The 12,659-nt window shown below is 43.9% G+C and overlaps 1 protein-coding gene across 1 annotated transcript in view; it reads left to right on the top strand.

The window, feature by feature from the left end:
• The window catches only part of ush2a (Usher syndrome 2A (autosomal recessive, mild)), a 462,322-nt gene that overhangs the window by 62,302 nt on the left and 387,361 nt on the right, over positions 1-12,659 (top strand). Inside the window, exons 8-9 of the mRNA XM_071365050.1 lie at positions 2,691-2,905; positions 6,314-6,535. Coding sequence (XP_071221151.1) covers positions 2,691-2,905; positions 6,314-6,535 — 437 coding nt within the window. The remainder of the gene's footprint in view (positions 1-2,690; positions 2,906-6,313; positions 6,536-12,659) is intronic.

Below are 12,659 nucleotides of genomic sequence, written 5' to 3'. Positions count from 1 at the left end.
ATATTTCATAAAAAAACAGCCGTTTCAGCTACACTAGTCATTTACAACATTAACAATGTAACGCTGTATTTCTGATCAATTTGATGTTATTTTAATGGACAATTTTTTAAATTTTCTTTCAAAAACAAGGACATTTCTAAGTGACCCCAAACTTTTGAACGGTAGTGTACATATAAATACACAGAGCTCAAAATATTAATAAATTCAATGGCCTTGGAGTCAGTCTCTTTGTCAACATGAGTATTACAATCGCCCAATACAATGACTTAATCATAGTTCTCAACCACAATAGACAATAGTTCAGGTAAATCAGTAAAAAAAAGTGGGGCAGTGCTTTAGTGGCCTATACAGAGTTATGGCCAGCGCTGGTGGCTGACATTTAAACAGTACAGCATGATGCTCAAAAGACCCAAAGTCGCCAAACAAAATGTCCTTACAGCTGAGAGCATTTGTAAAGAGAGAGGCTGTCCCTCCACCCTTTTTCCCTTTTCTGATAGGGTATGAAAAGCTGTATTCCGGGGGGGAGGGGCCTCAATAAGAGCAGCGCCACAGTCTGATTACAGCCATGTTTCAGTGAGAAACATGCAATCAACTTTGCAGTCAGTAATGAGGTCATTCACGAGAAAGGTTTTACTTGTGATTGCTCTAACATTTAAAAGCAACATATTCAATGAGTGTGGGCCACTCTGCCCCTGGGGCATCTGCCTCGAGGTAACCAATGGAATAACAACCAAATTATTAACGTTACATCCACATTTTCTGACAGTCTCCAATCTTTCAGAATGGGTGGAGTTAAACGTTTGTATAAACTCACTAGAAGGCGGAGTTAAAGGAACATAAATTAGGTTACTCACAATAACCAAAGTGCCATTTCTACAGGAGTTGATATGGTTTCCAAGTCCTCTGTTGCTTATTCTGACAGGGAGGACTGGAGCACTACCAGACACTGTCCGTCAGTCTCTAAAACAGTTTGCGATGTTGCTGGAACTAATCCTGGAATCCCTGCTGTTGGGGTGAATCCGTCTCATTTAAAAAGTGCTGGTTGCTCCCACAGCAAATCAAAGTTGTCACAAAAAGAGACATTCCTGTTGTTGCAAAGTTTCTCCAGGTACTCGTTCAGGGAAAAGAGTCGGCTGAAACGTTCCGAACCCCTTTGGTAGCACGGGAGAGGGCCAGAGATCATTATTTTCTTCCCCGTGCTAGCGTGGGTGTTACATTTTTTTTGTAGTCCTCCGTCAGTTCCTCAGATTGCCTAAAACGAAGGACGTTAAAACTTACTTGAGTGATGATGGTGTCAATATTGGAGTAGTTGACCAGAACCGTGGGCAGGAGGGAGTTGATGTCATGGACACGGACTCCTGGGTGACAGTGGACCTTGGTAGGTCCACAGATCGTAGGCAGGCCAAATCTCTCACCATCAAGCTGCCCACAATGATGGTGTTCGTGATGGAATCCGATGGGGGAGGGTGCCACTGGGCGGTCGCTGGCTGTTGGTATACACCCAGGATCCGTGCTGACTCCAAGGGCTCAATCGGGGTAAACCTGTTTGATAGCTGGATCGAATCTTCTCGGATAGATGAAGGGTGGCCAAACTGCCTCCCCAATCTCCTACGCCGTTGCGAGTGTCCAATCTCCCATGGGCCGCGGAGTTGAGCTGAACATCTGTCCGTTGGATTGGGACAGATCAACGTCGCCCGACTCATTGACAGCTTTGCTATAGGAGGCATTTGAAACTGAGATTGGGTTTGCCTGGGTTACAGCAAGGTTGGTGCACTTAGAAAGCAGGTTATCCTTTTCTCACAGCCGAGCTAACAGCCGGAGGATCTCTTCCCTAAGCTGCTTGATGGTGGGGCTTTTTTTATTGAGATTATCTACAGATATCAAATACAAGGCTAATTGTATTTCATTGCAGTTCGTGTGATTGAGAACTATTCAAAAGTAATCAATTCAAATGTTATTGGTCACATACACATTTAGCAGATGTTATTGCGGGTGTAGCGATATCCTTGTGTTTCTAGCTCCAACTGTGCAGTAATATCTAACAAGTAATATCTAACAATTTCACAACAATACACACAATGCAATCAATACACACAAATCTAAAGTAAGGAATGGAATTAAGAATATATAGACTAAAATACAATAGAATAGAATAGAATACAGTATATACATATGAGATGAGTAATGCAAAATATGTAAACATTATTAAAGTGACTAGTGTTCCATTATTAAAGTGGCCAGTAATGTCAAGTCTATGTATATAGGGCAGCAGCCTCTAAGGTGCTAGTGAAGTACCAGAATGCCTTGCGACAGGAAATGAGAACAAGAATTTGTTTAAAAAAATTATTAGCCATGTTGTACGCTGGCTAGCTACCTACCTTTCTTAAATGATTGAATTCACTAGAATAACCTTTCGTCTCATAACTGATGTTCTGAGTCATAACATTGAAACATTGTTCATCTATAATGAATAAGTCAATGGATATTCACAGGTAGCAACATGGCGTCCGGGTCTAAAGTTGGCCCAACTATTATTCTATTTTCAGATCTTCCATAGTTTATTTCCTGGTCTATGACTCTCCCTGCAACTAACAAGACCAGCAAGAACCCTATAATGTTGTTCTTATTCAGCCTCAGAACGACAGTGTGGACGTGTGTCATTAATGACTGTGTGTCGTGTCTGTTTGTAGGTGTTCTATGTGATCCTGCAGTTGGTCAGTCCCCAGCCAGAGGCCCTCCACATCCAGAGGAGATGCAGTAACAGCAGCAGCAGCAGTAACAGTAGCAGTGTAGAAACAGAATGGCTAGACTGGCAGTACATGGCCAGAGACTGCAGCCTGTTTGGTCTGCAGAACAATGGACCCCTGCTCAGACCAGATTCTGTCAATTGTCTACAGTTCCCCAGGTAAGGAGTCATTACTGAGGGTTTATCAGAGATAGCCATTACTGAGGGTTTATCAGAGATAGTCATTACTGAGGGTTTATCAAAGATAGTCATTATTGAGGGTTTATCAGAGATAGTCATTACTGAGGGTTTATCAGAGATAGCTATTACTGAGGGCTTATCAGAGATAGCCATTACTGAGGGTTTATAAGAGATAGCCGTTACTGAGGGTTCATCAGAGATAGTCATTACTGAGGGTTTATCAGAGATAGTCATTACCGAGGGTTTATCAGAGATATCCGTTACCGAGGGTTTAACAGAGATCGATTACTGAGGGTTTAACAGAGATCGATTACTGAGGGTTTATCAGAGATAGTCATTACGGAGGGTTTATCAGAGATAGTCATTACTGAGGGTTTATCAGAGATATCCGTTACTGAGGGTTTATCAGCGCTCGATTACTGAGGGTTTTTCAGTGATAGCTTTGAGGGCTTTGAAAGCCTTTGGTCTCTGCATCACACTTTTTGTGTGTGTGTGCGAGTGTGTGTGTGTCTAGAGGGGGTCTTCAGGTGATTGTGTTAAGAGCAGATACTTAGCACCAAGTGGCTCAATATTTAAACACCAAAACTCTAAAACAGGGGGACAGGTGCACCTAGGTGACAGACGGGAAGAGAGACTGGGAGCGCTAGGTAACAGAAGAGATGAGAGACGGGGTAAGCTAGGTGACAGAAGGGGAGAGACACTGGGAGCGCTAGGTGACAGAAGGGAAGAGAGACTGGGTAAGCTAGGTGACAGAAGAGAAGAGAGACTGGGTAAGCTAGGTGACAGAAGAGAAGAGAGACTGGGTAAGCTAGGTGACAGAAGAGATGAGAGACTGGGTACGCTAGGTGACAGAAGAGAAGAGAGACTGGGTACGCTAGGTGACAGAAGAGAAGAGAGACTGGGTAAGCTAGGTGACAGAAGAGATGAGAGACTGGGTAAGCTAGGTGACAGAAGAGATGAGAGACTGGGTAAGCTAGGTGACAGAAGAGAAGAGAGACTGTGTACGCTAGGTGACAGAAGGGAAGAGAGACTGGGTAAGCTAGGTGACAGAAGAGAAGAGAGACTGGGTAAGCTAGGTGACAGAAGAGATGAGAGACTGGGTACGCTAGGTGACAGAAGAGATGAGAGACTGGGTACGCTAGGTGACAGAAGGGAAGAGAGACTGGGTACACTAGGTGACAGAAGGGAAGAGAGACTGGGTACGCTAGGTGACAGAAGAGATGAGAGACTGGGTAAGCTAGGTGACAGAAGAGAAGAGAGACTGGGTAAGCTAGGTGACAGAAGGGGAGAGAGACTGGGTAAGCTAGGTGACAGAAGAGAAGAGAGACTGGGTAAGCTAGGTGACAGAAGGGAAGAGAGACTGGGTAAGCTAGGTGACAGAAGGGAAGAGAGACTGGGTAAGCTAGGTGACAGAAGGGGAGAGAGACTGGGTAAGCTAGGTGACAGAAGGGAAGAGAGACTGGGTACGCTAGGTGACAGAAGAGAAGAGAGACTGGGTACGCTAGGTGACAGAAGAGATGAGAGACTGGGTAAGCTAGGTGACAGAAGGGAAGAGAGACTGGGTAAGCTAGGTGACAGAAGAGGAGAGAGACTGGTTAATCTAGGTGACAGAAGGGGAGAGAGACTGGGTAAGCTAGGTGACAGAAGGGAAGAGAGACTGGGTAAGCTAGGTGACAGAAGGGAAGAGTGACTGGGTAAGCTAGGTGACAGAAGGGAAGAGAGACTGGGTACGCTAGGTGACAGAAGAGAAGAGAGACTGGGTACGCTAGGTGACAGAAGAGATGAGAGACTGGGTAAGCTAGGTGACAGAAGGGAAGAGAGACTGGGTAAGCTAGGTGACAGAAGAGGAGAGAGACTGGTTAATCTAGGTGACAGAAGGGGAGAGAGACTGGGTAAGCTAGGTGACAGAAGGGAAGAGAGACTGGGTAAGCTAGGTGACAGAAGAGATGAGAGACTGGGTAAGCTAGGTGACAGAAGAGATGAGAGACTGGGTAAGCTAGGTGACAGAAGGGAAGAGAGACTGGGTAAGCTAGGTGACAGAAGGGAAGAGAGACTGGGTACGCTAGGTGACAGAAGGGAAGAGAGGCTGGGTACGCTAGGTGACAGAAGAGATGAGACTGGGTAAGCTAGGTGACAGAAGAGAAGAGAGACTGGGTAAGCTAGGTGACAGAAGGGGAGAGAGACTGGGTAAGCTAGGTGACAGAAGAGAAGAGAGACTGGGTAAGCTAGGTGACAGAAGGGAAGAGAGACTGGGTAAGCTAGGTGACAGAAGGGGAGAGAGACTGGGTAAGCTAGGTGACAGAAGGGAAGAGAGACTGGGTAAGCTAGGTGACAGAAGAGATGAGAGACTGGGTAAGCTAGGTGACAGAAGGGAAGAGAGACTGGGTACGCTAGGTGACAGAAGGGAAGAGAGACTGGGTACGCTAGGTGACAGAAGAGATGAGACTGGGTAAGCTAGGTGACAGAAGAGAAGAGAGACTGGGTAAGCTAGGTGACAGAAGGGGAGAGAGACTGGGTAAGCTAGGTGACAGAAGAGAAGAGAGACTGGGTAAGCTAGGTGACAGAAGGGAAGAGAGACTGGGTAAGCTAGGTGACAGAAGGGGAGAGAGACTGGGTAAGCTAGGTGACAGAAGGGAAGAGAGACTGGGTAAGCTAGGTGACAGAAGAGATGAGAGACTGGGTAAGCTAGGTGACAGAAGAGATGAGAGACTGGGTAAGCTAGGTGACAGAAGAGAAGAGAGACTGGGTACGCTAGGTGACAGAAGAGAAGAGAGACTGGGTACGCTAGGTGACAGAAGAGAAGAGAGACTGGGTACGCTAGGTGACAGAAGGGAGTGGTTAGCTGAAAACAACAATTTGACAACTAAGTCGGTTAAATTATTATTTATTTTTTTGTGAGCTCAATGTGCACATTGCACCGTTTCTCTAGAGATAAATCAGATCCAGCCTGAAGAGCGCCTCTACTTGTCCAGTCTGTTACGTTCATGCCTGCTACAGAAGAGGTAGAAGAGTGCATGATTCTGAGACAGCCTAACTCTATAGAGATGAGATGATGACTTGGAATGAAATAATAAAGTCATCAGATAAAACAAATGTAATATACACAACAATTGACCTATTTTATTAAAGTCAAGTAATGTGAATAAATGATGGTTAATCAGTAATGGGCAGTCACTACCATTATGGGACTTTTAGAAATTGTTTTATTCTGTGTTGTTATAGCATTCAACTCACATAATCAGAACCAAAATCGAAAACGTGATTAGTTTTTAATAATCTAACCGAAACCGAACCGACCTTAAAAAGGCACTAATCTCTCAACACACACACACACACACACACACACACACACACACACTGTTGTTGACTTTGTCCTCTATGTTTCAGTGATGTCCCATACTCCCAAGGTAACATCACCTTCAGTATGTTGACTCCAGAGCCCAACCTGCGTCCAGGCTACAACAACTTCTATAACACCCCTGCCCTGCAGCAGATGGTTCAGGCCACCCGGGTCAGGATCCACCTGAGTGGACAGTACCACACGCAAAATACAGGGGCGCCCCAACGCCACCGCTACTACGGTGTCAATGAGATCACCATCAGTGGAAGGTGAGCGACATAGAGACTATTTAAGCTTGTTATGAACTGTTATGCACTGTTATAATCATTGATTTATACTGGTGGGGTCAGGTCTGGTCAGGTTTTCACAAAGCGTCTCAGAGTAGGAGTGTTGATCTAGGATACGTTTAGCCTTTTAAATCATAATGAATAAGAGAGGGGACCTGATCCTACAGTAGCACTCCTACTCTGAGCTGCTTTGTGAATACAGGCCCGGGGCTTTGGAGATATACACACCTGGTGGACATGTTTAGTATTTCAATCACAGAAATAAAGCTAAATTGAGAGTGCAACAAAGAGAGTGAATGTCTAATGGAAATACAGTCACTAAGGCCTAAGTTCACAGTCACAAGTAACAGTGGTCCTGCCACATCATCTACACAGGCTGTTTATTCACATTGCCATAATTCCTCAATAATTCCACCATCACACAGTTGATGATTGAAGGGACAGCCTTTCTCTGATAAGGGTGTTTGTGGAATATGGTGTGTGTGTGTGTGTGTGTGTGTGTGTGTGTGTGTGTGTGTGTGTGTGTGTGTGTGTGTGTGTGTGTGTGTGTGTGTGTGTGTGTGTGTGTGTGTGTGTGTGTGTGTGTGTGTGTGTGTGTGTGTGTTTGTGTGTGTTTGAATGATGTCCCCTGATCAGAAAATGACCAGACTGCCATGACAGTTTCATGTGGCTGTCCCTGGCAGGGCTAGAGGTCAGGGGTTGAAGCTAAGGACCCCTGGCTTGCTGTCCCTTTAGATGCCTGTGTCATATTAGTGTGTTATTAACCACTCTGAATGAGCCCACATTAGCGCAGCTCATGTCCACACACACAGGCACACACACCCTGTATGTCTAGTGTGCGTTAGACCAGTGGTTCCCAACCAGGGATACTAGGACCCCTGAGGGTACTTGACCTATCCAAGACTGGTAAAATGCAAATGAGGGGTACTTCAGGGCAAAATTTAGTTGGTGGTACAGGAACCGGAAAAGGTTTGGCACCACTGAGATAGACGGCAGTGCATTGTCGGCTGTCAGGGAAACTTAATTCAGGCTTCTAATGTATTCGGGCCACTACAGCCACTCAATCTGTGTTGCGCTTTTCTTTTCTCTCCTCTTCTCTTTAGCCAGGCTTTAGTGTTTTCTGTCTCTCCAGAGGCACAGTCATCTTGTTATAGTCCTGTATACATCTCTTCATTAAACACCCTCCACTCTTATGACTAATTAATGACTAATTATGTCATTATAAAGAAGACAGTAATATCAGTCTCCCCCCTCCTCTCTCCCTCTGTCTCTCGCTCCCTCTCTTCTCTCTCTATCTCTCCCTCTCTATCTGAGTGGAATAAGCTTCTGTAATTAAGGGCGGGTTACAGTGAAGAGGGAAGGAGAATTATACACGCTCAAATCATCATTGCTAATTTCTTCAGAGGCATCCCAACCCACACCCTCCTCCCACTTCTATCTCTCTCTCTCTCTCTCTCTCTCTCTCTCTGTCTCTCTCTCTCTCTCCCTCTCTCTCTGTTTTTCAGAGGTGTGTGTGTGCAGGCTTGTTGAGGACACAAAGAGGCCAGTAAATGTGTGTATTCTTTAATTTAGCTCGTGTCTCAATTTCTCAAATAATGTAACAAAAAAAATAGGAACTCAGTCAGAGTTAGAGTTACACGGAACCCAAACCGGTTGTGCGCGTGCGCCATCGTTTATAAATGTATTTTGTCCTCCTATACCAAACGCGATCACGACACACAGGTTAAAATATCAAAACAAATTCTGAACCAATTATATTAATTTGGGAACATGTCGAAAATCATTAAACATTTATGGCAATATAGCTTGCTAGCTTGCACTTGCTACCTAATTTGTCCTATTTAGCTAGCTTGCTGTTGCTAGCTAATTTGTCCTGGGATATAAACAGTGAGTTGTTATTTTACCTGAAATGCACAAGGTCCTCTACTCCGCCAATTAATCCACACATAAAACGGTCAACTGAATCGTTTCTAGTCATCGCTCCTCCTTCCAGGCTTTTTCTTCTCTTGACTTTATATTGCGATTGGCAACTTTCATAAATTAGGTGCATTACCGCCACCGACCTCATTCGTCTTTCAGTCACCCACGTGGGTATAACCAATGAGAAGATGGCACGTGGGTACCTGCTTCTATAAACCAATGAGGAGATGGGAGAGGTAGGACTTGCAGCGCGATCTGCGTCACATAGAACTGACTTCTATTTTAGCCCTTGGCAACGCAGATGCTCGTTGGCGCGCACAGGCAGTGTGGGTGCAATAATTGAATAATATAGATTTCTACATTTATTTTGCGACGCGAGCGGTGTAGTCAGTAGAATACACAAGGTGCAATTTAAAAATATATATTTTGTTGTCAGTCACTGACAGTCACTCAATTAGCCTATGTCAGGTAAAACAAATGTAGGTTGGTAAGTTAGTCTAGCGGCCAGCTATCTAAACTTGTAGTAATCTTGTTAGATACTCTCGCTCAGGTATCATATAAAAACATTTCTCTCCACCTAATGGCAAAATGTGTAGAATTGCAGGAAATTTACTCTAAAACATATATTTTTTCTCTCCACTGTCAAGAGGGGGGTCGCTAACATGTTTTGCTCGCAGATTTCTCTTAGGGCATCCAAAAGGCTAGGGCTGGCTCTGTCTGCAGGTGTGGGTATGGATGTGGGTACCAGACCCGCGAGCCACTGCGGCCCCTCATTATGAGTTCCGATTTTTTTGTGGCCCACACCCCCATCAAAACTGCCCATCCCTGGTTTAGGAGAATGGGATTTCAGACCCTACTGTACTATAGTTGGCCCCCTCCCTGTGTTTAGCTGTGTGGAGTGTCTGTGTGCAACAATGCATGTTAACATGTTTAAGGTTGCAGAATTATTTTATCTTTCCCAGAATTCCCAGGTTTTCCAGAAACTCCAGTGTTACCAGCCCACGGATATTGTTGCACTCACTTTGTCTAGGGGTTCTAGGCCTAGTTAAATGGTCTGTAACCTAAATGAATGTGTGCATTTATGTGAGAAATCAGCATTTGAGGACCGTGTTAGATGCACATGTGCCCAGGAGATAGCAACTTACCAAGTTCAGCGCCAGCTCTATCATTACCTCTTGGTCGGCCAGTCCAAGATGGCGATGAAAACAAATATATACAAAAAGGAAAACTACAAACAGGCATGCCTAAACTAAAGATTCAAAATCAAAAGAAAGGCTTTACGAACCAGCAGCCTCACAGCTTGCAGTACTTTTTGGTAACATGATACCTCGCCAGTCCATGCACTTCCAGACTCCCAAATAGCTGTAACGGCTGTCGTCTTCTTCCTCCTCCTCAGACGAGGAGAGGCGAGAAGGATCAGATGACCAATATGCAGCGTGGTAATTTGACATAACGATGTTTATTAAAGAATAAAGACAAATACGAAAAACACTTGAGAATTTACAAAATAATAAACGGAGTCAACAGACCTGAACAAACGAACTTACATAACACGAAGAACGCACAAACAGGAAAATAGACTACACAAAAACCGAACGAACAAAACGAAACAGTCCCGTGTGGTGCAAACAGACACAGACACGGAAGACAACCACCCACAACAAACAATGTGAAACAACCTACCTTAATATGGTTCTCAATCAGAGGAAACGTAAACCACCTGCCTCTAATTGAGAACCATATCAGGTCACCCATTAACCAACATAGAAACACATAACATAGAATGCCCACCCCAACTCACGCCCTGACCGACTAAACACATACAAAACAACAGAAAACAGGTCAGGAACGTGACAATAGCAATGTTCACAAGGTGGTGTTAGCAGAGATGTTTCTGTTGTTGTCTACCCATTTGAGGTAGGCAAAGAAGAATCACGTTGAAAACATCACCACTGTGAGCTAATATGAAAGAAAACCAACCCCATATTTAAATAATAGATAGGCCTACATGTAATGAGAGTTTAGGTTTGATTTACATTACCTAATTGTGTGCCTGCCAGTAGGCTGTAGGTTACTCCGCTAGCAGCTTGCTAGCTAGCTGGCTAAAAACAGCAAGCAAACTAGCCTTTTATCTACCCACACCTCCCCCAAGTGAAATAATACAATTTATAAATAACAATAGAATGTCTTCACACCACGGAGAAAAGGCTCATGGCTTTTACCAGTTGTTTTTACTGTGTAGCAGTAGTTATTACTTCTCAACAAGGCTATTCTAATAAGGCTACAATGTTGTTTGGTTTATTGTTTGAACAGTCGATGAGATTATGTTTGGTTATCAATGCTACTTTGATGCATGGCCTATAGATCAGATCACTGGCCCCATGGCTCTGCAAGGGATGATACAGCGCGTCTCAATGTTCAGGTAGCACAAAAGTACATTGAATGCCGGAGCGTATTACAAGGAGCCGCCATTTTTGTGGCAAAATCTACTGTCTCCTTAGAGTGTGTAGACCCTTTAATTGACAGTACATGATGTGCTTATCAACCAGGCTCAGCACCTGGACAAGGTTGCTGCTGCACCCTGGGGGATTGGAGGGTTGAAGTTGTAGTGAGCTGTAGTGTGTTGTCTAAACTACCTAACCTATTCCCTAACACCGGTTGGAGGATTCTCGAACTCCTGCTTATTCTTTCCTGATTCCAGGAATATTCCAGCCGGAATTTCTGGAAAATCTGGGGATTTTAGGAAAGGTACCGTAATTTTGCAACCCTTTTATATGTTAGAGTTGTTTGTGGAGATTAGGTTCTTGTCTGGAATTGAAGCACGTGGGGGGGGGGGTGTGCTTTTAAGCACCTCTCTATTCAGATATTACCCTCAATACCTTGAGAAGAAGGAGGGATGAGAGAGAGGAAAGAGACAGCATCTGAATGTCTGTATGAATAATTAATGTGGTGACCTGCAGCAGTGTATGTGTGTGTGTGTGTGTCTGTGTGAGAGAGAAAGAGAGAGAGAGAATGTTTATTGTTTATTTCACTTTTGTTTATTATCTACTTCACTTGCTTTGGCAATGTTAGTATTTGTTTCCCATGCCAATAAAGCGCTTAAATTGAAATTGAATTGAGAGAGAGAGAGAGAAATTGAGAGAGAGAGAAAGCGAGAGAAAGAGAGAGAGAGAGAGCGCGATGAGAGAGAGAGAGAGCGATGAGAGAGGAGAGAGAGAGAGAGAGAGAGAGAGAGAGAGAGAGAGAGAGAGAGAGAGAGAGAGAGAGAGAGAGAGAGAGAGAGAGAGAGAGAGAGAGAGAGAGAGAGAGAGAGAGAGAGAGAGACATGTCAGGTTGGATGTCGTACATCACAACAGGACTGATATTTCCACTGGCCTTTATAAATGTTGAATGGGACATCTAATATATATTCAGAGAGAGAGAGAGACAGAGAGAATGCACAATGAGTTGCCTATCAGAGGGTGTTGCTTTGAAATGAAATGTAAAGATTTTGCAATGACTCTTCCCATATCATGTAGCATGAGTAGTAAACAGTTGAAGCATTCTACGCGCTAAAGGGTCTCATCAGTTGTATATGATACATCTCCATCTATGTTATATTATAATGTAATACAAATTAGATAATAATATTTGCCATTTAGCAGATGCTTTTATCCAAAGCGACTTACAGTCATGCGTGCATACATTTTACGTATGCGTGGTCGCGGGAATTGAACCCACTACCCTGGCGTTACACGTGCCATGCTCTACCAAGTACAAAAGGGAAAATAAATAAACATATGGGTTGTATTTACAATGGTGTCTCTAATATGGGGACTCATCTCTCTGTAGGTGATGGCTTTGTTATGGAAGGTTTGGGAATCGCTTCCTTTTAGGTGGTTGTAGAATTTAACGTCTCTTTTCTGGATATTGATAATTAGCGGGTATCGGCCTAATTCTGCTCTGCATGCATTATTTGGTGTTTTACGTTGTACACTGAGGATATTTTAGCAGAATTCTGCATGCAGTCTCAATTTGGTGTTTGTTCTGTTTTGTGAATTCTTGGTTGGTTAGCAGACCCCAGACCTCACAATCACAAAGTGCAATGGGTTCTATAACGGATTCAAGTATTTTTTAGCCAGATCCTAATTGGTATGTTAAATTTTATGTTCCTTTTGATGGCATAGAAGGCCCTTCTTGCCTTGTC

Source organism: Salvelinus alpinus, chromosome 25, assembly GCF_045679555.1.
Source record: "Salvelinus alpinus chromosome 25, SLU_Salpinus.1, whole genome shotgun sequence".
Lineage (NCBI taxonomy): Eukaryota > Metazoa > Chordata > Actinopteri > Salmoniformes > Salmonidae > Salvelinus > Salvelinus alpinus.
The sequence above is the reverse complement of the archived record's forward strand: the minus strand, read 5'-3'. Positions and strand labels throughout refer to the sequence as shown.